Raw genomic sequence first — 27620 nt, forward strand, 5'->3', positions numbered from 1 at the left:
GCTAGTTAATTTGTCCTGGGACATAAACATTGAGTTGTATATTTTCCTGAAAAAGGTCCTCTACTCCGACAATTAATCCACACATAAAACGGTCAACTGAATCATTCCTAGTCATCTCTCCTCCTTCCAGGATTTTTCATCTTTGAACTTAAATGGTGATGGCATCTAAACTTTCATAGTATTACCACAACCGGCAACACAGTTCGTCTTTCAATCACCCACGTGGGTATAACCAACGAGGAGATGGCACGTGGGTACCTGCTTCTATAAACCAATGAGGAGATGGGAGAGGCAGGACTTGCAGCGCGATCTGCGTCACAAATAGAACTGACTTCTATTTTAGCCCTTGGCAATGCAGACGCTCGTTGACACGCGCGAGCAGTGTGGGTGCAATAATTGAATAACATAGATTTCTAAATGTATTTTGCGATGCAAGCGGTGTAGTCAGGGTATAACATTGACAGACACTGGCCTCCGGAGTGGCGCAGTGGTCCAAGGCACTGCATTGCAGTGTTAGCTGTGCCACTTGAGATTCTGGGTTCAAATCCAGGCTCTGTCGCAGCCGGCCACGACCGGGAGAATAACTGGCCTAGCGTCGTCCGGGTTAGGGGAGGGTTTGGCCGGCAGGGATGTCCTTGTCTCATCGCGCACTAGTGACTCTGGTGGCGGGCTGGGCGCAGTGCACACTGACACGGTCACCAGGTGTACGGTGTTTCCTCCGACACATTGGTGCGGCTGGCTTCCAGGTTAAACGGACATTGTGTCAAGAGTCAGTGCGGCTTGGTTGGGTTGTGTTTCGGAGGACGCACAGGAGTTGCAGTGATGAGACAAGACTAACTCCTAATTGGATACCGTGAAATTGGGGAGAAAAAAAATATATAATAAAAAATGTATAAAATAATTCTCTCAAAGTGTTCACTCCTCATGGTTTTAAAAGGACTGGTGTGAGGAATATGGTGGAAACTCCCTCCTCCCATGCGTGCACCGAACCAATGCTTTTAAATGACATGAGTGAACGCCTTCTATGAGAAGGGTAGAGAATCGGAACGCAGCCACAGACAGACAGAGACACTGACCTTAATGTCAGTGACGATACGGCTGGGAGCTGGCGAGTCCAGAGAAGCACCGTTCGTCGGCATATCCTCCCTTTGCTCCTTCCCCCTCTTCTCTCGCTCCTCCCGAACCCCGTTCTCCTTCTCCTCCTCTGCCTTCTGTCTCTCCAACCTCTTCCTCTCCTGAGTCCTGTTCTCTTCCTCCTTCCTCCTCTTCTTCTCCAGCTCCTCATTTTCCTTCTCCTGGTTCTCCCGGCGTTCCCGCTCTCTCCACTCCTCCTCGGTGCGGCGTTCCTGTTTGCGTTGTTCCTGCTCTCTCCGGGCCTTCTCCATCAGAGCAGCCGTCTCCGTGTGGATCTGACCGCGTTCCTCGTCCGTCAGCGGGACTGACGGGTCAAAGGCCGGTTTGACCGAGCGGTTGGGTTGGGGTACAGACGGGCCATTCTGGGAGGAGGGGGGCAGGTCCCTGGGGAGGGCATCCAGGGGGGGTTTAGACCCGTCTGAGACTCTGACTGATGGCTTCTTGGTACGGTCAATCTGGGGAAGCGAGGAACGGGAGGAGGGGGTAACAAACAGGGATGATTGAGCTTTTAATTAGACATTTGAAGAACAATAAAAAGCAGAAATGAAAGTGGTGACATTAACACCGTCTTTCTTAACTATTGAGAACTAGGAAAATGCTACCAATATCTCATTGTGACGTTCTCTTGAAATATATTTGAAGGGATAGTTTACCCAAATGACAACTGGTTTCCTTACCCTGTAAGCAGTCTATAAAGGTATGAGAGTGATCCATGATTTAGTTTAGTTTCCCTGGCACTGTTTTCAAACGCTATTGTTTTATAATGTGTCACAAATCCAATGCAAGCCATGGTACCTAATACATGACCATTTTTCACACATGTCCAAATCAACCTAAAGTATCTAAAATGGATTGTGTAGCTCATCAGTTACTTATAGATGCTTTGGATGTGTGAAAAATTCAAATAAAGGATACTATGACTTGAAACCAAACCAAAATTGTGGATTGCTGTCATACCTTGTCCATAGACTGCTTACAGGGTAATGAAACCAATGTCATCTTGTGATTTTGGTAAACTATCCTTTTAATATATTTAAAAGCTAAATATTAATTGAATGAATGATAAAAACAAACAAATGCATGAGCTTGTGCAGTTACCTGTGGGGTGTGCTTGCCTGTCCCTCCAGGCTGGCTGGGTGTCCCTGGACCGGCTCCAGGGTCCTTCTTGCTCTGGTCTACTCCAGGCTGAGTGGGCCCTGTGTGGGGTGAGTCTGTGGCGTCTGCCTCCGTCCATGTGGAGGGGGTCTCAGGGTGGGAGGGGGTCAGATCCTCCAGGGGGGCACCGTTCACCTGTACGCTACCCAGGGAGGCAGGGGGAGCCTGGGGTTCAGGGTCCGGCTCGGGGGGAGGGGGGGTTGGAGGTTTGGGCTCCTCCAGTGACGGGTAGCTGAAGTTCACTGCTCAACAGAAAACATGAACAAGTAATGCTACAATAACTACTACATGAAGTACTACTGAAGTCATGGTTTGGCTCTCTAACTGAATCCAACAGAGGTCTAAACCAAATCACATGTTATTGGTCACATACACATGGTTAGCAGATGTTATTGGTCACATACACATGGTTAGCAGATGTTATTGGTCACATACACATGGTTAGCAGAGGTTATTGGTCACATACACATGGTTAGTAGAGGTTATTGGTCACATACACATGGTTAGCAGATGTTATTGGTCACATACACATGGTTAGCAGATGTTATTGGTCACATACACATGGTTAACAGATGTTATTGGTCACATACACATGGTTAGCAGATGTTATTGGTCACATACACATGGTTAGTAGAGGTTATTGGTCACATACACATGGTTAGCAGATGTTATTGGTCACATACACATGGTCAGCAGATGTTATTGGTCACATGGTTAGCAGATGTTATTGGTCACATACACATGGTTAGCAGATGTTATTGGTCACATACACATGGTTAGCAGATGTTATTGGTCACATACACATGGTTAACAGATGTTAATGCGAGTGTAGCGAAATGCTTGTGCTTCTAGTTCTGACAGTGCAGTAATATCTAACAAGTAATCTAACAATTCCCCAACAACTACTTTATACACACAATCTAAAGGGGTGAATGAGAATATGTACACTACCATTCAAAAGTTTGGGGTCACTTAGAAATGTCCTTGTTTTTGAAAGAAAAGCTACTTTTCTGTCCATTAAAATAACATCAAATTGATCAGAAATACAGTGTAGACATTGTCAATGTTGTAAATGACTATTGTAGCTGGAAATGGCATGAAAATGACATGAGTTTGTGTGTTATTAGTTTAAGCACACTGTTTGTCTATTGTTGTGACTCAGATGAAGATCAGATCAAATTTTATGACCAAAGGGTTCACATACTTTTTCGTCCCCCTGTACACACAGTCTACTACCCTACCCTGGGTTCAATTACACCAGGAGAAAAATAGCTGTGTGTTCGGGGGGTTAGGGTGAGGGTTAGGGTAATGGTTAAGGGGTACTCATACTGTGGGAGGGTGCTGTAGCTGTGTGTTCAGGGGGTTAGGGTGAGGGTTAAGGTTAGGGTAATGGTTAAGGGGTACTCACGCTGTGGGAGGGTGCTGTAGCTGTGTGTTCAGGGGGTTAGGGTGAGGGTTAAGGTTAGGGTAATGGTTACTCACGCTGTGGGAGGGTGCTGTAGTTGTGTGTTCGGGGCGGTCTGACTTTGGCGTTGGATGTGTACATGGGGTAGAAGAGGAGCCAGCTCTCATAGCCTCCCTCCAGGACCATGGGCTCACTACGCAGGATAGTGGTACTGTCCCACTGTGAAGAACACATTACCTCAATGGAAACACACATTACCTCAATGGAAACACACTGACTGAGGAAACATTGCAGGGAACACACATTCCTATGTTATGTTACCTTGTAGAGAGCATCTTTGAGGCTTTGTAAGGTGGTTCCCAGTTTGAGGTCAGTAACAGAGCTGAACCAGTCCAGTAGGATGATGTAATCTACGAACCCCCGTCTCTTCCACGTCTCTCTGGATGCAGCAGGTAGATTGGCCTCTATCTGGTTCACTGTGATGCTGTGGGAACAGAATAATGACCTGTTACCCTTGAGCAGGGGTGCACAACACACGGCCCACGGGCTGAATGTGGCCCCAGAGAAGACAGCTTGAAGCCCGTGGTGTTTATTAGTATTTTTTAATACATTTATTTGGGCATGGTCAGAGTGGAGACCTGGATCAACCATACATGTAACAACCCTCCATCCATTGCTCCCTCCGTACCCAGGGTTAATAGCCTCCTCTGGGACACTGATGACAGTCTGGGTGGGGACCTGGATCTGTGAGTCCTGGAAGTCTCGGAGGCAGCGGGCGTCCATCACAATGACCGTAATGGCCTGGTCCCTCATCATCTTGAACAACCCCTCTGCTGTGATCCCTCCTGCTGGCACCGCAGCTAGGGAGGTAGGTACAGAGGGGGGGAGGTAGGTATGGAGGGAGGTAGGTACAGAGGGAGGTAGGTAGGTACGGAGGTACGGAGGGAGGTATGGAGGGAGGTAGGAAGGGAGGTACGGAGGGAGGTAGGAAGGTAGGGAGGGAGGTAGGTACAGAGGGGGGGAGGTAGGTATGGAGTGAGGTAGGTACAGAGGGAGGTAGGTAGGTACGGAGGTACGGAGGGAGGTATGGAGGGAGGTAGGAAGGGAGGTACGGAGGGAGGTAGGAAGGTAGGGAGGGAGGTAGGTACAGAGGGAGGGAGGTAGGTACAGAGGGAGGGAGGTAGGTACAGAGGGAGGGAGGTAGGTACGGAGGGAGGGAGGGAGGTAGGTAGGTACGGAGGTACGTACGGAGGGAGGTAGGTAGGTATGGAGGGAGGGAGGTAGGAAGGTAGGTACGGAGGGAGGTAGGTACGGAGGGAGGTAGGAAGGTAGGTACGGAGGGAGGTAGGTACGGAGGGAGGTAGGAAGGTAGGTACGGAGGGAGGTAGGTACGGAGGGAGGTAGGAAGGTAGGTACGGAGGGAGGGAGGTAGGTACAGAGGGAGGGAGGTAGGTACAGAGGGAGGGAGGTAGGTACAGAGGGAGGGAGGTAGGTACAGAGGGAGGTAGGAAGGTAGGTACGGAGGGAGGTAGGAAGGTAGGTACGGAGGGAGGGAGGTAGGTACAGAGGGAGGTAGGAAGGTAGGTACGGAGGGAGGGAGGTAGGTACAGAGGGAGGGAGGTAGGTAGGTACGGAGGGAGGTAGGTACGGAGGGAGGGAGGTAGGTACAGAGGGAGGGAGGTACGGAGGGAGGTAGGTACGGAGGGAGGTAGGTACGGAGGAAGGTACGGAGGGAGGGAGGTACGGAGGGAGGGAGGGAGGTACGGAGGGAGGGAGGGAGGTACGGAGGGAGGGAGGGAGGGAGGTACGGAGGGAGGGAGGTAGGTACGGAGGGAGGTAGGTACGTACGGAGGGAGGTAGGTACGGAGGGAGGGAGGTAGGTAGGTACGGAGGGAGGTAGGGAGATAGGTAGGTACGGAGGGAGGGAGGTAGGGAGGTAGGTAGGTACGGAGGTACGTACGGAGGGAGGTAGGTAGGTAGGTACAGAGGGGGGGAGGTAGGTAGGTACGGAGGGAGGGAGAGAGGGAGGAACGGAGGGAGAGAGGGAGGGAGAGAGGGAGGGAGTAACGGAGGGAGGGAGGGAGGGAGAGAGGGAGGAACGGAGGGAGGGAGAGAGGGAGGTACGGAGGGAGAGAGGGAGGTACGGAGGGAGGGAGGGAGGTACGGAGGGAGGGAGGGAGGTACGGAGGGAGGGAGAGAGGGAGGGAGGGAGAGAGGGAGGGAGGGAGAGAGGGAGGGAGGGAGAGAGGGAGGAACGGAGGGAGGGAGAGAGGGAGGAACGGAGGGAGGGAGAGAGGGAGGAACGGAGGGAGGGAGAGAGGGAGGAACGGAGGGAGAGAGGGAGGTACGGAGGGAGGGAGAGAGGGAGGTACGGAGGGAGGGAGAGAGGGAGGTACGGAGGGAGGGAGAGAGGGAGGTACGGAGGGAGGGAGAGAGGGAGGTACGGAGGGAGGGAGAGAGGGAGGTACGGAGGGAGGGAGAGAGGGAGGTACGGAGGGAGGGAGAGAGGGAGGTACGGAGGGAGGGAAGGGATAAAAAAAATATTGATTTCTCCATAAACATCCACCTGTTGTGTAACAGCTTATATTCATGTCATAACTTCGTATTACCTCAACTTCTTAAACTTTAAAAAAAGCATTTCAGTCAGTTTGCTGGTTACCATCCTCACCTATTGAAGGTCCATTTTTCAACTCCTTCTGCTCTTTGACCTAGAACACAGAACATTACAACTGAGACCACAGCATCTTAAAGGACCAACTCTCAACCACAACAACTGGTGCTGACAGGGGAGGGTGTCGACCACAACTGGTGCTGACAGGGGAGGGTGTCGACCACAACTGGTGCTGACAGGGAGGGTGTCGACCACAACTGGTGCTGACAGGGGAGGGTGTCGACCACAACTGGTGCTGACAGGGGAGGGTGTCGACCACAACTGGTGCTGACAGGGAGGGTGTCGACCACAACTGGTGCTGACAGGGAGGGTGTCGACCACAACTGGTGCTGACAGGGGAGGGTGTCGACCACAACTGGTGCTGACAGGGAGGGTGTCGACCACAACTGGTGCTGACAGGGGAGGGTGTCGACCACAACTGGTGCTGACAGGGAGGGTGTCGACCACAACTGGTGCTGACAGGGAGGGTGTCGACCACAACTGGTGCTGACAGGGAGGGTGTCGACCACAACTGGTGCTGACAGGGGAGGGTGTCGACCACAACTGGTGCTGACAGGGGAGGGTGTCAACATTCACCTCAATAACACACAGAACAGAAACATGCTTCACCAGGGTTTCACTAAACTCTGATTTGTTAAGGCGTCCTTCAGGTGTTTATATCATATGTATTTATATTTAACAATCGAACACATTACTGGAGATAATTCAAGCGGATCACAATCTATTTATTACAGTGTAATAAACATTAACCTTTTGATCCAAACATTGTTTTTAAATGAATAAATGGATCCACTTTCATCTGTGTCATCTGCATAGGAAAAACACTGATGTGTGAACCATTATATCATGACCTAACAGAAAAGACCAACCCGGACACTTCCTTTTCCAGTACCACTTGCTTATCTAAGCTTATGTATCGACCTCACAGCCTTCGTCAGAGGTTTTGTGTCCTCGTCATCATTCATCATTTAGGGACCTACCTTCTTGATCTCTTTCCCTCCTTTCGGAGATGCCCTCCCTCCATCTTTCTCCACCTTATCCTCCCTCCTCTTCTTCTCCTCTTGTCGCTCTTTCTCCTCAAGTTTTTTGCGAACCTCGACTTCCTCGTACCTAAACACACACACACAGGAAAACAGAGACAATAACCTGTAGAAACATTAGGCTGTATCTCCATCTTTGGCAAAGCCAATAGTCTCCTTCAGCCATTCAGGGCTATTGAAGTTCAGCTAAAACCTATGCCAACAGAATACCAGTTGATTTAGTAACACTCAGTACAAAGTGCACAAAGTCAGCGTAATGTCTGTGAATAAATGATGAGGACAACACAGAAGCCAGGGCACCAACCTGAGTTTAAGGCTTTCAGAGAGCTTCTCGGCTTCCTCTATGGCTTTTTTAAAGCTGGTGGGCCCCAGCAGGGACAGGAAAAACTCCTGGGACAACAGAGAGGAAAGGTGCCTCAGATGACAGCGGTCTCAACAACAGAAGAAACAGCTAGCCAAAATCAATACACTGTGTCATTGACAAACAGAATGACAGTCAGCGAAAATCAAGTACCTTTAGTATTGATCGTTAACGTGACACCTGCAGCATCCACTTCGACTAAGACAGTACCATTCTATAACCAATCAGAAAATCAATAGACCGTGCCATCACAGTAGGAAGCCTTTTCCTTGTATGGTTTGAGCCCTCACTATGGCCAGTATCATAACAGTCCTGTGTGGGAGTGTGGCTCATCACTAGTTCTGCAGTCTACAAGCACATAGCCCATGTCGGCATGGTGTTGAATCCCTCTTCACCCACTACTTCCCACCTGTTGTACCCTCTACATGCTGCGCCCCCCATTCCTTTCCTACAGTGTGAAAAACCACTGAATACATGGGGAGATGGGAGCTCCCAGTCTCCTTTAAGACATATCCTATGGCTTGAACCCTCTCTGTGGTCTGAGTAGCAAAACATGGGTCGTATTTACTAGGGACCAAATGGAAGAACAGGGAGGGTTTATAACCTGAACGTGTCCATATAAACACTTGTTTTTGACAAGGCTACATCTTGGTACGGGGGGGAGAACTAATGGACCACGGTTGGTACCTGTTGCTGCTTGAAGTCGGGCCTCTTCTTGATGAGATCATAAACCGTTAGGTATTTCATGTAGAGAACATAGGCCTTCTCCTCGTCTCCATCCAGACGACACTCCTCCGCAGCCTTGAAGATCTTACAGGCACTCTGGACATAGCTGCAACACACAATAGAACATTTACCGTACACTCTTGGACATAGCTGGAGAATTGAACACAGACCTGTTACCAGGACCATACAGACACTGGCTGCTCACAACAGACCTGGTACCAGGACCATACAGACACTGGCTGCTCACAACAGACCTGGTACCAGGACCATACAGACACTGGCTGCTCACAACAGACCTGGTACCAGGACCATACAGACACTGGCTGCCCACAACAGGCCTGGTACCAGGACCATACAGACACTGGCTGCTCACAACAGGCCTGGTACCAGGACCATACAGACACTGGCTGCTCACAACAGACCTGTTACCAGGACCATACAGACACTGGCTGCCCACAACAGACCTGGTACCAGGACCATACAGACACTGGCTGCTCACAACAGACCTGGTACCAGGACCATACAGACACTGGCTGCTCACAACAGACCTGTTACCAGGACCATACAGACACTGGCTGCCCACAACAGACCTGGTACCAGGACCATACAGACACTGGCTGCCCACAACAGACCTGGTACCAGAACCATACAGACACTGGCTGCCCACAACAGGCCTGGTACCAGGACCATACAGACACTGGCTGCTCACAACAGACCTGTTACCAGAACCAGGACCCGGGATCAAGTTTGGGAAACCCTTACTTAAACCACCAATTTTCAGGTCATTATTTTAAAAGTGCCATTTGAATGACATCCATGCCAGAACAATAGCTTACCTCTTGGTGTTGATTTTGTCAGGCTTGACTTCAGCTTTCTTGTTGAGGTCCCCCAGGTTAGTAGAGAGGTACAAGTCCTTCACCCCACTGGACACTGCAGGCATCTTCAACGGTGGGTTATATATCAAAAGATCACCAGCTCTGTACAATGTTCACATATTCCAGTCCTCACCTCTCTGGAAAGACAAAACAACTGAATCAAATAGCTTTTATTATTATTAGTAACCCCTTGCCTGCCCCATTCAGAGGCCAACGACCTTTAGCACCGATTGATGAGGCATCTTCTTCCAGGGGGACTTTTTTTTAAGAGCCTAGACGGTCGGTCTGAACTTTAACATGCGTCGCTTGTGGTACGTTTTTGGAAACTTAAGGAAGAAGACCACCAGAAATGGGTTGGAACTGAAATATACTGTCAGTTGCTACTGTGATAAAGCCGGTGTGGGATAATCAAATGGACGTATGTTTTGAAGTGGCTGTCCTATATCTGAGAGAAATAAGAAAGATGAGGACTTTTTAGGATTTGTTTAACAAATATTTAACCACTAATTTATTTATTTAATTTTTTGCACTAAAGTACTTCCATTCATGTTTTAACTGGTACCGGGCTGCCCACAGACACGTCTAGTGAGGCTGGTACCGGGCTGCCCACAGACACGTCTAGTGAGGCTGGTACCGGGCTGCCCACAGACACGTCTAGTCAGGCTGGTACCGGGCTGCCCACAGACACGTCTAGTCAGGCTGGTACCGGGCTGCCCACAGACACGTCTAGTCAGGCTGGTACCGGGCTGCCCACAGACACGTCTAGTGAGGCTGGTACCGGGCTGCCCACAGACACGTCTAGTGAGGCTGGTACCGGGCTGCCCACAGACACGTCTAGTGAGGCTGGTACCGGGCTGCCCACAGACACGTCTAGTGAGGCTGGTACCGGGCTGCCCACAGACACGTCTAGTGAGGCTGGTACCGGGCTGCCCACGGACACGTCTAGTGAGGCTGGTACCGGGCTGCCCACAGACACGTCTAGTCAGGCTGGTACCGGGCTGCCCACAGACACGTCTAGTGAGGCTGGTACCGGGCTGCTTACAGACTTGTGAGGCTTGTGGGCGTCCTAGAGCTAAACAACCGACATGTACGCGTTTCGATGGAGGGATCATATGTGTGTGTAGCCTAAACTGTTCAGACGCTACAGACAGAAGTAGGCAGATCGGCCGTACCGACTTCAGACGAGTCCCATGAGGCTTGTGGGGGTCGTAGAGCAAAACAGATTAGTTAGTCATATTATACTATACTGTAAAGTGTTGGTCCCATGTTTCATGAACTGAAATAAAAGATCCCAGAAATTTTCCAGATGCACAAAAAGCTTATTTCTCTCAAATTTTATGCACAAATTTGTTTACATCCAAGTTAGTTTGCATTTCTTCTTTGCCAAGATAATCCATCCATCTGACAGGTGTGGAATATCAAGAAGCTGATTAAACAGCATGACTATTACACAGGTGCACCTTGTGCAGGGGACAATAAAAGGCCGCTAAAATGTGCAGTTTTGTCCCACAACCCAATGACAGATGTCTCAAGTTGAGGGAGCATACAATTGGCAAGCAGACGGCAGGAATGTCCACCAGAGCTGTTGCGAGAGAATTAAATGTTAATTTCTCTACCATAAGCTGCCTCCAATGTCATTTTAGAGAATTTGTCAGTACATCCAACCAGCCTCACAACCGCAGACCACGTGTAACCACGCCAGCCCAGGACCAATACATCTGGTTTCTTCACCTGCGGGATCGTCTGAGACCAGCCATTCAGACAGCTGATGAAACTGTGGGTTTGCGCAACCTAATAATTTCTGTACAAACTGTTAAAACCCGTCTCAGGGAAGCTCAACTGCTCGTTGTCCTCACCAGGGTCTTGCCTGACTACAGTTCAGCGTTGTGACCAACTTCAGTGGGAAAATGCTCACTTTTAAATGGCCACTGGGACGCTGGAAAAGGGAATACCGGTTTCAATTGTCCAGGACAGATGGCAGACAGTGTGTATGGCGTCGCATTTCAACGTTGTGAACCGAGTGCTCCATGGTGGTAGTGGGGTTATGCTATGGACAAGGCTGGCATAAGCTACAGTCGAGCACAATTGCATTTTAGCAATGGAAATTTGAATGCACAGAGATAGCGTGACGAGACTCTGAGGCCCATTGTCCATTCATCAACCGCCAACACCTCATGTTTCCACATGATAATTAAGGCTGACCCCATTTAGTCGACTGGTCAATTGTTTGGTTGTTGGTCGACCAAAATGTATTTAGTCGAGCAGTAGCAAAAAAAATAATATTTATGGTGTACAAGACACCGGTCTGATTGGTGCCTGTCTGATTGGACTGATCCATTGTGGAGGCTGTGGGGATGGAACAGTCCATCACCAAGACATGTGCTACTGAAATTCTATATGGTTACATAAGAACAGTGGTGCAACACTAATAAAAGTATTATTTTATCCAATACGCTTTCTCCCGTATTGGTTAGCGGTCACTGTCCAGAGTTCTGAAACATCAACAACATCAGGTTGAATGGAGCCTTTTCCTGGACCATGTTGCTATGTGGATAATAGCAGAGTTAACCAGCATAGTGGTGTTGAGAACAATGCGGCAGAGGCAGCAGTGGAGTGAGGAGACGAGGAAACAGCACTTGCCTTAATTGTCTAAGGAAAGTGAGGAGCGAGGAAACCAACTTAATTAGTTCTATAATCAATAGCCTAAATGTGCCAGGCTTTATAAATCATCCATATCTACAGAAGACTGATCCTGCTTCATTTTTTCTCCCCAATTTCGATCGTCTCATCGCTGGAACTCCCCAACGGCTCGGGAGGCGAAGGTCGAGTCATTCGTCCTCCAAAACATGATCCACCATCGAGTTCATTTGTCACGTCCTCTGCATCCATTTTGCTGTCACGTGTTCGGCGTTTGTTATAACCAATTTATTGATGTGATTATGATATGCTATAGATCATGCCCTATTGTTCACGTGCATGCTATGCATACATGTGTCACGTAAAAAGAGCAAGGGTTGAGGGAATCGGGAATGTTTTTCCTAAACAAATTAGGGATTTTGGTAAAATAACTTTTCAGTCAGAAATGGCTGTAATTATGTTACAGCTTCAGTAACATGGACAGCACGACAAAGACTGTTGATGTTCTGTGGTGGTCGCTGCAGCAGGGAGGAGAGAGAGACAACGGTGCTAGTGACACAGTCACTCGCTGTCATTTTTTTTTAAACACAGCGCAGCAAGTCTGAGCACAATCAAATCAATTGCGGTTGGACTCCATCTAGTCATTCGTGTGTCTTAATTATTTCATCAAACAGTGCGCTTAAAGCATCAGACAAGCTCAGTGCATATAGTTGATTTAAAACACATAGGATGGGTCTATGTATGGAAAAATACATGTCTTAAAATTTAGACCAATCGATTAGTCGAAAGAACAGACGACTCTCGGTCGACCAAGATTTTTGATAATGGACGGCCCCATGTCGCAAGAATCTCTACACAATTCCTGGAAGCTGAAAATGGCCCAGTTCTTCCATGGCCTGCATACTCACCAGACATGTCACTCATTGAGCATGTTTGGGATTCTCTGGATCGACGTGTACGACAGCATGTTTCGGTTCCCACCAATATCCAGAAACTTCGCACAGCCATTAAAAGGAGTGGGACAACATTCCACAGGCCACAATCAACAGCCCGATCAAATCTATGCAAAGGAGATGTGTGGTGCTGCTTGAGGCAAATGGTGGTCACACCAGATACTGACTGGTTCTTATTCACACCTCTAAAAACACAAAAAGGTTGGGGCATCTGTGACCAACAGATGCATATCTGTATTCCCAGTCATGTGAAATCCATAGATTAGGTCCTAATTTATTTATTGAAATTGACTGATTTCCTTATATGAACTGTAACTCGTAAAAATAAAAATAAAGTTGCATGTTGCGTTTATATTTTTGTTCAGTGTAGAACCATGTCCAATAGGTTTTTGACGTTTTTGTTAGTAAGCGGTTGTTCTCTGAATGGCCAAGCAAAGTACTTTATTGCGATTTGTATTCCTGCTGGTCAATTTCCAGTGTAACGTTACGTATGATTATCTTTAGCAGTTCAGCATGGAGTAATGCATCCAAGCCAGATGTAAACATGAACTGTGCATTTAGCAAGGCTTCCCAGAACGAAACCACAGACAATTTCTTTGACGAAAGTGTAAATATAATATATGTGACATTGGACTTGCTACTAGCTAGTACGTTAGTAAAACGTTAAGTTAGCAAGCCAGGTAGCTTCCTAAGTAATGTTTAACCAGGAAGTGCAGTAGCTAGCCTACCCCCCATCTGTCAAGTTAGTTTGTTAGCAGGATAGCTAGCTTATTAGCTAAACTAGGCTAGCTAGCGTTCACTGTAGTTGTTTACTCGAACAGGCTCTGTCAGCTTATGGATATTTAGCTAGGTAACGACAAAGACGTTATAACCGTAACTATAACGGCGAATAACCTCCAACAGTTATTGCAATGATGAGATAGCAAGTGAATACGTTTAAAAAGAGGAAATAATACAACTTACCATAACGTTGCACTGTTGTCTTGTTCAGTTTTTTCTAGAGTTTTCCGCTAGTTACCACAGCCACAAAGTCAAAATTGGCTATGTCGTAAAAATTTATAAAAACAAAAATGTGTTTTTGGGGCTTAATTCATGGTTAGGTTTAGGTATGTGGTTAGCAGTGTGGTTAGGTTAATAATCACATTTTAAGAATATATATTTTAGAAACAGGCAACGTTGTGGCTGTGGTAACTAGTGACGACCCCTAGTCAGCTGACTCCTGATTCCCGGAAGAACACAAGGGGGCGTATTTGTTCGAAATGTCAAAGCTTTATCAACAATGTAGAATACACCACTGCTAGAATCAACCCGATTTTTGCTACGTGAGGCGTATTTGATTGATTTGACGTTTCGTAATGGTTAGGTTGTTATGAATTTACTGTACTGAAACAGCAAGGTCTCGAACCGTCGTCCTTATAGCCCGAAGTCCAGCGCGCTATTGACTGTGCCGCAAAAGCATGCTCGAGCGGCAGAATCGATATCCGCGCTTATAAACCCAGGGTCGGTACAGTACTAACATAAGTGGACGTGGCATTTCAGCCACTTTGTAAAAATATTTTTGTGCTTGTTTTCTTAATAAGATACAGAAAGAGGACTAACCCGTTTTAGCATGGACATTGCTGGCGCCATTGAAATATTGAACTGGGAGGGGATACCTATGAGTTGGAGCAATCAGCCATTGAAGAAGACAATTTACTACTTTCAAATGGAGATAGCATGGGCAGTACCATTAAGGCTATAACAGATGCTATGGCTAACTCTAACTTCCTTCATACTGAACACAGACACAAATGGTATCCACGAGTTCATCTGACTCTGGGGAAGTAGATTAAGAGCCTCATTGCCAACATCCCAAACGTATCGCTTTAACTGCACCGTCGGTAATACACTCATGTCCCCGCTCATACATAAAACATCCTCCATTATGGCTGCAAAGGCATTGGTTCCCTCCTTAAATAGCTTTAATGCCATAAGACTGAAAAATGGAAAATATGCAAGAAGTAGAGCGGCAGGTAGCCTAGTGGTTAGAGCGTTGGGCCAGTAACCGAAAGGTTGCTAGATTTGAATCCCAGAGCTGACAAGGTAAACATCTGTTCTGGCCCTGAACAAGGCAGTTAACCCACTGTTCCTAGGCCGTCATTGTAAATAAGAGTTTGTTCTTAACTGAGTTGACTAGTTAAATAAAAAAATTGAGAGAACTAGGGTACTTTATTTTGCACCACTGGATGTGGAAGTTGGATCACTTTCCGCTTCCCCCGGGAAGGTCAATCAATCTTATGATTTCCTGTTTGCAGTTTTTCAAAACTACTGACGAGTGCTAAGGCGCTAGCTATGTCTTTGTATAATGATTTTGCAGTTGAAATTATTATTTTTTTAACCCCTTTTTCTCCCCAATTGGTAGTTACAGTCTTGTCCCATTGCTGCAACTCCCGTACGGACTCGGGAGAGGCGAAGGAAGAGCGCCATGCGTCCTCCGAAACACAACCCAGCCAAGCCAAGTCACACTGCTAGCTTAACCCAGAAGCCAGCTGCAGCAATGTGTCAGAGGAAACACCATACACCTGGGCACTATGTCAGTGTGCACTGCACCGAGCCCACCACATGACGGGACAAGGACATCCCTACTGGCCAAACCCTCCCCTAACCCGGACAACGCTAGGCCAATTGTGCACTGCCCCATGGGTTTCCCGGTCATGGCCAGCTGCAACAGAGTCTGGACCCGAACCAGGATCTCTAGTTGCACAACTAGCACTGTGATGTATTTACATTTATGGAATATATACATTTTAAGACTAAAGTGCCTGATTGCGGGCACTAGATTCACTGGTCATTACGGATAATATGTTTACAATACTTATTTTATTGATTTCCCACCGTTTTATAAGTCAAAACACCATAAAATAGAGGAATATATATATTTTTATTTTATTTCTTATTACACCTTTATTTAACCAGGTAGGCAATTTGAGAACAAGTTCTCATTTACAATTGCGACCTGGCCAAGATAAAGCAAAGCAGTTCAACAACATACAACAACACAGAGTTACACATGGAGTAAAACAAACATACAGTCAGTAATACAGTAGAAAAATAAGTCTATATACAATGTGAGCAAATGAGGTGAGATAAGGGAGGTAAAGGCAAAAAGGCCATGGTGGCAAAGTAAATACAATATAGCAAGTAAAACACTGGAATGGTAGATTTGTAGTAGAAGAAAGTACAAAGTAGACATTTTGGGAAAAAAGGCAAACTCAGCTCCCTCGTTCATTGAATCAGATGGCTCATTCGTCACAAAACGAACTGATATTGCCAACTACTTTTTCATTGGCAAGATTAGCAAATGTAGGCATGACATGCCAGCAACAAACGCTGACACTACACATCCAAGTATATCTGACCAAATTATGAAAGAGAAGAATTGTAATTTTGAATTTGGTAAAGTGAGTGTGGAAGAGGGGAACAAATTATTGTTGTCTATCAACAATGACAAGCTACAGCTTGGATGGAAAATTACTGAGCATAATAGCAGATGATATTGCAACTTCTATTTTCCATATTTTCAATTTAAGCCAACTAGAAGGTGTGTGCCCCCAGGCTTGGAGGGAAGCAAAAGTCATTCCACAACCTACGAATAGTAAAGCCCCCTTTACTGGGTCAAATAGACAACCAATCAGCCTGTTACCAACTCTTAGTAAACTTTTGGAAATAATTGTGTTTGACCAGGTACAATGCTATTTTGCAGTTAACAAATTGACAACAAACTTTCAGCATGCTTATAGGGAAGGACATTCAACAAGCACAGCACTTACACAAATGACAGAGAAATTTATGATAAAAACATGGTGAGGGCTGTTTTGTTAGACTTCAGTGCGGCTTTTGACATTATCGATCATAGTCTGTTGCTGGAAAAACGTGTGTTATGGCTTTGCACCCCCTGCTATATTGTGGATAAAGAGTTACCGGTCTAACAGAACACAGAGGTTGTTCTTTAATGGAAGCCTCTCCAATATAATCCAAGTAGAATCAGGAATTCCCCAGGGCAGCTGTCTAGGCCCCTTACTTTTTCAATCTTTACTAATGACGTGCCACTGGCTTTGAGTAAAGTGTGTATGCAGATGACTCAACACTAAACATGTCAGCTACTACAGCGATTGAAATGACTGCAACACTTAACAAAGAGCTGCAGTTAGTTTCAAAGTGGGTGGCAAGGAATGTTAGTCCTAAATATTTCCAAAACTAAAAGTATTGTATTTGCGACAAATCATTCATTAAACCCTAAACCTCAACTAAATCTTGTAATAAATAATGTGGAAATTGAGCAAGTTGAGGTGACTAAACTGTTTGGAGTAACCCTGGATTGTAAACTGTCATGGTCAAATCATATTGATACAACAGTAGCTAGAAGTCTGCCTATAATAAAGCTCTGCTCTACCTTCTCAACAGCACTATCAACAAGGCAGGTCCTACAGGCCCTAGTTTTGTCGCACCTGGACTACTGTTCAGTCATGTGGTCAGGTGCCACAAAAAGGGACTTAGGAAAATTGCAATTGGCTCAGAACAGGGCAGCACAGCTGTTCCTTGGATGTACACAGAGAGCTAATATTAATAATATGCAAGTCAATCTCTCCTGGCTCAAAGGGGAGGAGAGATTGACTTCATCACTACTTGTATTTATGAGAGGTATTGACATGTTGAAACTCACAAAGCTGTCTGTTTGAACTTCTGGCGCACAGTACACCCATGCATACCCCACAAGACATTCCACAAGAGGTCTCTTCACAGTCCTCAAGTCCAGAACAGACTATGGGAGGCACACAGTACTACACTGAGCCATGACTACATGGAACTCGATTCCACATCATAGTAACTGATGCAAGCAGTAGTACACGTTATGGAACAGCTGGGACTATGAAGCAACCAAACATAGGCACAAACACATGCATACACACACACGTAAACATTGATTTTGTACTGTAGATATGTGGTAGTGGTGGAGTAGGGGCCTGAGGGCACACAGTGTGTTGTGAAATCTGTGAATGTATTGTAATGTTTTAAAATTGTATAAACTGCCTTAATTTTGCTGGACCCCAGGAAGAGTAGCGGCTGCCTTGGCAGTAACTAATGGGGATCCATAATAAATACAAATACAAATACACAGAGCAGTGATGAGGAGCCCAGTGAAGCTGCTCTTCCTCTGCATGATGCCTCAGTCACAGAGTTTCTAAACCCAGAGGCGCAGCATCGCGAGACTTCCGGGAGCAGTTGCGAAGCAGACCACACAGATCAGATGTGGTCTGCTTTCTGGTTTGGGGTTTGAGAAATGAATGAGAGAAGTGAAAAATGATTCTCGAAATTCTTCTCAAAATCTAAATGGACAACATACTCTGAACAAAAATATAAATGCAACATGTAAAGTGCTGGTCCCATGTTTCATGAGCTAAAATAAAAGATCCCAGAAATGTTCCATACGCACAAAAAGCTTATTTCTCTCAAAAAAAATCTACATCCCTGTTAGTGAGCGTTTCTCCTTTGCCAAGATAAGCCGTCTACCTGACAGATGTGACATATCAAGAAGCTGATTAAACAGCATGATTATTACACAGGTGCACCTTGTGCTGGGGGACAATAAAAGGCCACTCTAAAATGTGCAGTTTTGCCACACAACACAATGCCACAGATATCTCAAGTTTTCAGGGAGTGTGCAATAGGCATGCTGACTGCTGGAATGTCCACCAAAGCTGTTGCCAGAGAATTTAAAGTAAATGTATTTTCCATAAGCCACCTCCATCGCCTCTTTAGAGAATTTGGCAGTACGTCCAACCAGCCTCACAACCGCAGACCACGTGTAACCACGCCAGCCCAGGACCTCAACATCCGGCTTCTTCGTCTGAGACCAGCCACCCGGACAGCTGATGAAACTGAGGAGCATTTCTGTCTATAATAAAGCCCTTTTGTGGGGAAAAACTCATTCTGATTGGCTGGACCTTGCTCCCCAGTGGGTGGGCCAGTCTCCCAAGTGAGTGAGCCTATGCCCTCCCAGGCCTACCCATGGCTGCGCCCCTGCCCCATTCAGGTGAAATCCATGGAATAGGGCCCAATTAATTTATTGAAATTGACTGATTTCCTTATATGAACTGTAACTCAGTAAAATCATTGAAATTGTTGCATGTTGCGTTTATATTTTTGTTCAGTATAGATGATTCGAGACAATGTCTTAAGTAGTTGAACATGTTATTACTCCAACCTTGTGAAAGTGACAAACTGACACGTTTTCATTTTCATCAAGGGTCACTCCCCTTCCCTCTACATTTCTTTGTTAGGTAAATCTCCTCTGCATCTCAGTCAAATGTTTTTCAGCCATGTAAAAAACCTTCAGACCTTTTCAGCCAACCCTGGGTTGGACAGCAGTACAACAGGGAGGATGTCACCAAGTTAATTCCCCAAGGTCATGGATCATCGTCTTTATTCACTCTTCAGGCCTGTTGTCCTATTGTGTTTACTTGATCTGTCAGTAATATAATCTCAGCATAAACAGAAACGTCCCTTTTTCAGGACCCTGTCTTTCAAAGATAATTCGTAAAAATCCAAATAACCTCACAGATCTTCATTGTTTCCCATGCTTGTTCAATGAATCATAAACAATTAATGAACATGCACCTGTGGAACGATCGTTAAGACACTAACAGTTTACAGACGGTAGGCAATTAAGGTCATAGTTATGAAAACCTAGGACACTAAAGAGGCCTTTCTACTGACTCTGAAAAACACCAAAAGAAAGATGCCCAGGGTCCCTGCTCATCTGCGTGAACGTGCCTTAGGCATGCTGCAAGGAGGCATGAGGACTGCAGATGTGGCCAGGGCAATAATTTGCAATGTCTGTACTGAGACATCGCTACAGAGAGACAGGACGGACAGCTGATCATCCTCGCAGTGGCAGACCATGTGTCACAATGCCTGCACAGGATCGGTATATCCGAACATCACACCTGCGGGACAGGTACAGGATGGCAACAACAACTGCCGAAGTTACACCAGGAACGCACAATCCCTCCATCAGTGCTCAGACTGTCCACAATAGGCTGAGAGAGGCTGGACTGAGGGCTTGTACGTCTGTCGTAAGGCAGGTCCTCACCAGACATCACCGGCAACAACGTCGCCTATGGGCACAAACCCACCGTCGCTGGACCAGACAAGACTGGCAAAAAGTGCTCTTCACTGACGAGTCGTGATTTTGTCTCACCAGGGGTGATGGTCGGATTCGCTTTTATCGTCAAAGGAATGAGTGTTACACCGAGGCATGCACTCTGGAGCGGGATCAATTTGGAGGTGCAGGGACCATCATGGTCTGGGGCGGTATGTCACAGAATCATCGGACTGAGCTTGTTGCCTTTGCAGGCAATATCAATGCTGCGCGTTACTGGGAAGACATCATCCTCCCTCATGTGGTACCCTTCCTGCAGGCTCATCCTGACATGACCCTCCAGCATGACAATGCCACCAGCCATACTGCTCGTTCTGTGCGTGATTTCCTGCAAGACAGGAATGTCAGTGTTCTGCCATGGCCAGCGAAGAGCCCGGATCTCAATCCCATTGAGCACGTCTGGGACCTGTTGGATCGGAGGGTGAGGGCTAGGGCCATTCCCCCCAGCAATGTCTGGGAACTTGCAGGTGCCTTGGTGGAAGAGTGGGGTAACATCTCACAGCAGGAACTGGCAAATCTGATGTAGTCCATGAGGAGGAGATGCACTGCAGTGCTTAATGCAGCTGGTGGCCACACCAGATACTGACTGTTACTTCTGATTTTGACCCCCCCTTTATTCAGGGACACATTATTCCATTTCTGTTAGTCACACGTCTGTGGAACTTGTTCAATTTATGTCTCAGTTGTTGAATCTTATTATGTTCATACAAATATTTACACATGTTAAGTTTGCTGAAAATAAATGCAGTTGACAGTGAGAGGACGTTTATTTTCTTGCTGAGTTTAGTTGGGTTACAATATTTGGGTGTCTACAGGGTGTTTTGTGGGGAGAATCTGATATAATATGGTTGTAGTTACTGTTAATATTAGTCTGGCTGATACCAAATTTAACGTCTTCCTGACTTCCGAGTCTGGAAAGACTGTTTTGATGTTGTCGGCACGATGCGTTGATAATGAAGGGGGCGGTGCTTTTACTGGTTTCTCTGTGTCTCTCTCACTCCAACACCCACAGCCACGCCCCCGAACGCGCGGTTGGATTGGATTTTTATTTCCAAACAATGAGACGTCTCCCACCAGGAAAAATATATATTTGAGAAAACCAATCAATGTGTCCGCAAAATTTTGGAGTGAAGATTGAGTTAGCAAACAGCCTACTTTCTAGAACCAGTGAGTCACAGCTCTTCCTCGCTGTGTGGTCATGTCAGCCAGGCTAGTTCCATACATCCAGTGTTGAGATCAATCTGGAAAGATGTGGAGTCAGAATACCAAGTGGGTTTACTTTTTTTTACCTTTATTTGACTAGGCAAGTCAGTTAAGAACAAATTCTTATTTTCAATGATGCCTAGGAACAGTGGGTTAACTGCCTTGTTCAGGGGCAGAACGACAGATTTGTACCTTGTTAGAACACGCGGGGATTTGAACTTGCAACTTTTCGGTTACTAGCCCAACACTCTAACCACTAGGCTACCCTACTTTACCAGAACCTCATTTACAATGTAAACTGAGCTTGCTACATGTGAGCTAAGAAGCATCTCTGATTGGTGGGCTGGGTGTACAGGTGAACTTAGGAAGCAGTAGCGGTGCGTGAGTAGAATCACTGGGGAAGTGAAGCTAGGGGAAAAAAGCCCTATAACAACTTATGTGTTGTGATAATTGTGTTGTTTGCTCTATAACCTGTTAGTTCATATGCCTTGCCACTGTCATATACTGTATAGGCCTAAGGCCAAGACAAGAATAATATATTCAAACACACCTTTGCTTCGTCACAAAACCAAAGGGCAACATCTGTCCAGTGGACTGCTCAAAGCATATTGTATGTAAAAACAGTTAAATGATCGACTGCATGGTCAATCAAGTTAATGTTTCTGACATTTTCAGACAACTAAACAACTATTGATTTAGAACAACGTAGAGTTACCGCAAATTGCAACAAAAACAGGGGCTGCCTCCACTATTCCAGTACCATTTCAACTTCATCGTCATCATCAAATCACCTCTGCTTAGTCTAATACAGTGACAACTAAAAGATTCTACAAACAATTTAGTCCAATCAACATAAGCTAAATATCATGTGGCTTTACATGGCACTGATTTCTGTTTGTGTGTGCGTAACATGTTGACTCACCCTACTTGTAAAGAAATGCCTCTTTCATGTTGCCGAAATGGTCTATCACTCTGTCATACAGTACACTTCTTTAGTTTTCGTTGTCCTAGGCTACCTGGCTAAAATGCATCTAACTACATATTGAACTTTCATCTTCTCAGGCCAGTATTGATAATTAAGTAAAACCACATGTCCAAATCCTTATCTCCGTCCATGGAAGGGACAATTTTATTTGCTAGCTAGCCACCGGTGGACAACAACACGACGAGATGCAACAATTCCATTTTTTTCTGTCAATGACGTTTGGCTTGATGTGATGTGATTGGTCTGACACTTTGTTTTGGTGTGCCAGGACCATTCACAGTTGAGCTCACTCAGTTTAGCTCAACATTGATTGGCTATTATTGTATTCTTTTTTTTTTTTTAATCAAGGGAGGCCAAATGCTCACTGGCTTCCCTTGCATTCAATATTCCAACAATATCATACTATTTTTGGACCACAGAGCATCAGATAGATGGGCTACACGTACAGAGACCGAGGGGAGCTGTTTTACTCGCTCGGATGCTTTCTCCGATGAGATACATTCAGCCTCTTGCAAATTGAAGAAAAATTATGAAACACACAGACCAAAGATACATTATTTGTTGTTTTTGTATTTTTTCGTGGAAATGTTTTCCCTTTGGATCCATGAAGATGCGCCACTGTTAAAGAAAACCTCTCGGATTGGTTGGCTGGGTGTACAAGTGAGCTAAGGAAGTCTCTCTGATTGGTGGGCTGGGTGTATGGGTGAGCTCAAACCAAACAATACAGTCACTCTGATCCATGACCTGGGGGATTTAACTAGGGACCATCCTCTCTGTTCTTCTGCTGCCCAACCCAGACCAACCCAGACCAACCTAGACAATCCCAACCCAGACCAACCCAGACCAGCCCAACCCAGCCCAACGCAGACCAAACCAGACCGGCCCAATCCAGACCAACCAAACCCAACCCTAACCAGACCAACCCAGACCAACCCAGCCCAACCCAGACCCCAAACCAACCCAGACCAACCCAGACATCCCCAACCCAGACTAACCCAGACCAGCCCAACCCAACCCAGACCAGCCCAACCCAGACCAAACCAACGTAGACCAACCCAGACCAGCCCAACCCAAACCAACCCAACCCAGACCACCCCAACCCAGATCAACCCAACCCAGACCAGCCCAACCCAGCTCAACCCAGACCTACCTAGACCAACCCAGGTTCTTTGCATGGCTGGAAACATTTGACTGAGGCAGTGAGGAGATTTACCTAACGAATGACTGTAGAGGGAAGGAAAGTGACCCAGAGAGAGAGAGAGAGAAAGAGAAGAGGGGGGGAGTGGGCACGCTCGTTTTGCATCATCCTCAGTGGACCATTCTTTTGGGGGGGGACCCAATGATGGAAATCAAATGAGCCCTCCATCCAGTAAGAGAGGGAGGGAGAGAAAGAGACAGAGTGAGAGTGAGAGAAGGGGGAGAAAGTGAATGATTGAGTGAATAAGTGAGAGCGAGACATAGAGAAAAGGGGTAGAGGATGAATGATTGAGAGAGAGAGAGAGAGAGAGAGAGAGATAGAGATGTGGGTAGTGGCAGCAGAAGGGCCAGTGTATACAGGTGAGTTAGGGAAGTGTTCTGATTGGTGGTTTGCGTGTACAGGTGAGTTAATGAAGCCTCTCTGATTGGTTTGCTTTGTGTGTAGAGGTGAGCCAAGGAAGCACCAGGTAATTGGTGGTCATAAGAGCAGCAGCTGGTTCAGCTCCACTCGACTCCACACTGACTGAGTACTGGGACATCATGCAGAGGAAGAGCAGCTCCACTCCACACTGACTGAGTACTGGGACATCATGCTGAGGAAGAGCAGCTCCACTCCACACTGACTGAGTACTGGGACATCATGCAGAGGAAGAGCAGCTTCACTGGGCTCCTCATCACTGCTCTGTTTGCAGTAGTCTCTGGTCTTACCAAACAGTTCCACTATGTGAATGTAACACTGACCTGGCAAGAAGCGCAGCAGTACTGCAGAGAGAAATACATTGACCTGGCCTTCATCACCGACCAGGAGGAAGCAGAGCTGTTCTCCAACATCTTAACTTCTAAATTCAACTGGATTGGTTTGACTTGGATCGGTCTGTACAGAGATACCAATGACTCAACAGAGTGGAAGTGGTCTGGAGGGTGGAAGTCATCATTCAGGTTCTCGAGTACAGGCCTGCCAAACGATCTTGTTGTCAACCAGGACTGTGTCGGTGTGATCAAGGGTGTGATGGCTGATAGCCTGTGCCAACAAAGAAACCCTTTCTGGTGCTTTGATCTGAACGTGGTCCTGGTACAGAAAAACAAGACGTGGGAGGAGGCCCTGGAGCACTGCAGGAAGCACTACACTGACCTCACCAGCCTGCTGTCTGAGAATGAGCAGCTCCTCATCCAGAGAATGATGAATTCAAAGGGGGCCCAGACGGACCATGTGTGGACCGGTCTACGCTTTTTCAGTGGTTTCTGGTTGTGGGTGAATGGAGACCCCCTGGAGTACCAGGCCTGGACCGGGGGGAGGCTGCCCCACTGCCCCGCCCAACACCTCCGCTGTGGGACCCTGGCCAGAGAGGGAGAGCTTTGGGGAACCAGGGACTGTGAGGAGAGGAGGAACTTCCTCTGTTACAAGTGATTTGGTAATTCACTATCATTGATAAGTAAAATTCTTATGATGGAATAGGATAGCAAGCTTGACTGCTAACTAAATAACATATTGTTTTAAATAAATGGTCACATTTTTTATAACATTTAAAATGTCATCTTTATTTCCAATTTAAATAATAAAGTTGCAAGTGTTTGTTTATTAGGATCTATTTTAACACATCATAACAATCTTCCAAAAGCTAAACATACCAAGCAGGGTTGGGGTCAATTCAAATTGGAGTCAAATCAGGTGTCAATTGACTTGAATTTAAAAAATATATATTATAAAAACGTTTGAAATTAATATATTTTATTTTTCAGTTCATTGAAAAATCATTGAAAATAGATATTGAATTCGAATGTCAGTTTATTTAACAAATTAACAGACATCAATTCCAATTGACCCGACCCTAAACCCAAGCATACCAACAATGTCAGTGGAGGATATAAAATGCTTGAGAGAAAGGGAATTTTGATTGCTACTATAGCAATGATTTATTGGTGAGAAACAAGGAGTGGTGTGAAATTCATATTTTAACAACCTCTACATATTTAGAGGTCTCATTTTACCTGTGTTGTGATGTTATAGTCTATATAATCAAATATATAACTAATGTATTGGTAGTTCATAATCTGTGTGTTTTAGTATATTATCTTGCTTTGGAAGCTATGTATGTATGTATGTATGTATGTATGTATGTATGTATGTATGTATGTATGTATGTATGTATGTATGTATATATCGGCATGATAATAAAACAGAAAGGAAAACCAAAGTACTTATTCTCATGGGTTTTTCTGACTAAAAATGTGTTGTGTTTACTGTTGCTGACTGAACTAATAATTCTACACAGTTTTAGAGGCACAAGGAGGGAAAATGGTACCGCAGGTCTGTCATCAGGCTATGGGATGTGTGAGATAATCAGCAGCATTAGTTCCTGTGCTTGGGTCTTCCTCACTGGTTATTTGGACGAATCAGGACCGGGCAAAGGCGGTGCTTAAACTGGGGGTGGGGATTTCTAGCCCATGTGTGATAAATACAGGTGAAATTATCGGAAGGGGAGAGCTTTGCCTTACAGTTTCCTTTTGCGAGGGTGGAGACTTCTCAATCCGGATATCTCAGTTTCTAACACGTTTGTTCCCAGAATTGAATCAAGCATCTGACCAAATGATGTACGATTTTAGTTCTGGTTGAACTGAGATTAATGTTAAGGTAAAGTAATGGTGGGTTGTAATGCTCTCCTTCCACCCCTAGATGTCTCTGGTGGTAATGGCGTCGTACTGTATGTCTGCTGTCTTTCGTGCTCCAACCCAACTACGATATGTATTTATATATTCCTGCCATCAGTCACTTTACTACAGCCCTTTTCCGCGTATCATGCCTACACTGACACACAGGCACACCCTAACACCCAGACATATAGACACACACACCACTCATGCTGCTGCCATACTGTTTACTATTATTATTATTATTTATCCTGCTACCAGTCACTTTCTCCTAATCCCTGGCTACATGTACATATCTACCTCAATACTCCAGTATCCCTGCACATTGTAAATGTGCTACAGGCCCTGACCCTGTGTATAGCTTCGTCTCTTAGTTCTTATTTCTCATGTTTTTATTTTACTATTTTGATATTGAATACTGCTGTTGGGTAGGGCTGGCAAGTTAAGCACTGTAGGCCTACTGGTGCATGTGACAAATAAAACTTGAAACTTAGAAATTTGGACCTGGTATAAATGGTAAGGTTTAGGGCCAGAGCCAGGGTAACGGTAAGGTTTAGGGCCAGAGCCAGGGTAAAGGTAAGGTTTAGGGCCAGAGCCAGGGTAACGGTAAGGTTTAGGGCCAGAGCCAGGGTAACGGTAAGGTTTAGGGCCAGAGCCAGGGTAACGGTAAGGTTTAGGGCCAGAGCCAGGGTAACGGTAAGGTTTAGGGCCAGAGCCAGGGTTACGGTAAGGTTTAGGGCCAGAGCCAGGGTTACGGTAAGGTTTAGGGCCAGAGCCAGGGTAACGGTAAGGTTTAGGGCCAGAGCCAGGGTAACGGTAAGGTTTAGGGCCAGAGCCAGGGTAACGGTAAGGTTTAGGGCCAGAGCCAGGGTTACGGTAAGGTTTAGGGCCAGAGCCAGGGTAACGGTAAGGTTTAGGGCCAGAGCCAGGGTTACGGTAAGGTTTAGGGCCAGAGCCAGGGTAACGGTAAGGTTTAGGGCCAGAGCCAGGGTAACGGTAAGGTTTAGGGCCAGAGCCAGGGTAACGGTAAGGTTTAGGGCCAGAGCCAGGGTAACGGTAAGGTTTAGGGCCAGAGCCAGGGTAACGGTAAGGTTTAGGGCCAGAGCCAGGGTAACGGTAAGGTTTAGGGCCAGGGTAACGGTAAGGTTTAGGGCCAGAGCCAGGGTAACGGTAAGGTTTAGGGCCAGAGCCAGGGTAACGGTAAGGTTTAGGGCCAGAGCCAGGGTAACGGTAAGGTTTAGGGCCAGAGCCAGGGTAACGGTAAGGTTTAGGGCCAGAGCCAGGGTAACGGTAAGGTTTAGGGCCAGAGCCAGGGTAACGGTAAGGTTTAGGGCCAGAGCCAGGGTTACGGTAAGGTTTAGGGCCAGAGCCAGGGTAACGGTAAGGTTTAGGGCCAGAGCCAAGGTAACGGTAAGGTTTAGGGCCAGA

At 46.3% G+C, this 27620-nt stretch overlaps 1 protein-coding gene across 4 annotated transcripts in view; it reads right to left on the reverse strand.

Annotated features, from left to right (window-relative positions):
- Positions 1-14197, reverse strand: part of usp8 (ubiquitin specific peptidase 8) — a 30364-nt gene extending 16167 nt beyond the window's left edge. For all 4 annotated transcript variants that reach the window (XM_045708007.1, XM_045708006.1, XM_045708005.1 and 1 more), the window contains exons 1-11: positions 13921-14197; positions 9329-9504; positions 8454-8598; positions 7710-7795; positions 7346-7475; positions 6363-6402; positions 4383-4554; positions 4016-4178; positions 3772-3913; positions 2233-2531; positions 1077-1589 (exon numbers count right to left, since the gene is read on the reverse strand). In XM_045708007.1, coding sequence (XP_045563963.1) covers positions 1077-1589; positions 2233-2531; positions 3772-3913; positions 4016-4178; positions 4383-4554; positions 6363-6402; positions 7346-7475; positions 7710-7795; positions 8454-8598; positions 9329-9432 — 1794 coding nt within the window. In that variant the 5' untranslated portion in view covers positions 9433-9504; positions 13921-14197. The remainder of the gene's footprint in view (positions 1-1076; positions 1590-2232; positions 2532-3771; positions 3914-4015; positions 4179-4382; positions 4555-6362; positions 6403-7345; positions 7476-7709; positions 7796-8453; positions 8599-9328; positions 9505-13920) is intronic.
- Positions 14198-27620: the final 13423 nt, after the last annotated feature.

This window comes from Salmo salar, chromosome ssa26, assembly GCF_905237065.1.
Source record: "Salmo salar chromosome ssa26, Ssal_v3.1, whole genome shotgun sequence".
Taxonomy (NCBI): domain Eukaryota; kingdom Metazoa; phylum Chordata; class Actinopteri; order Salmoniformes; family Salmonidae; genus Salmo; species Salmo salar.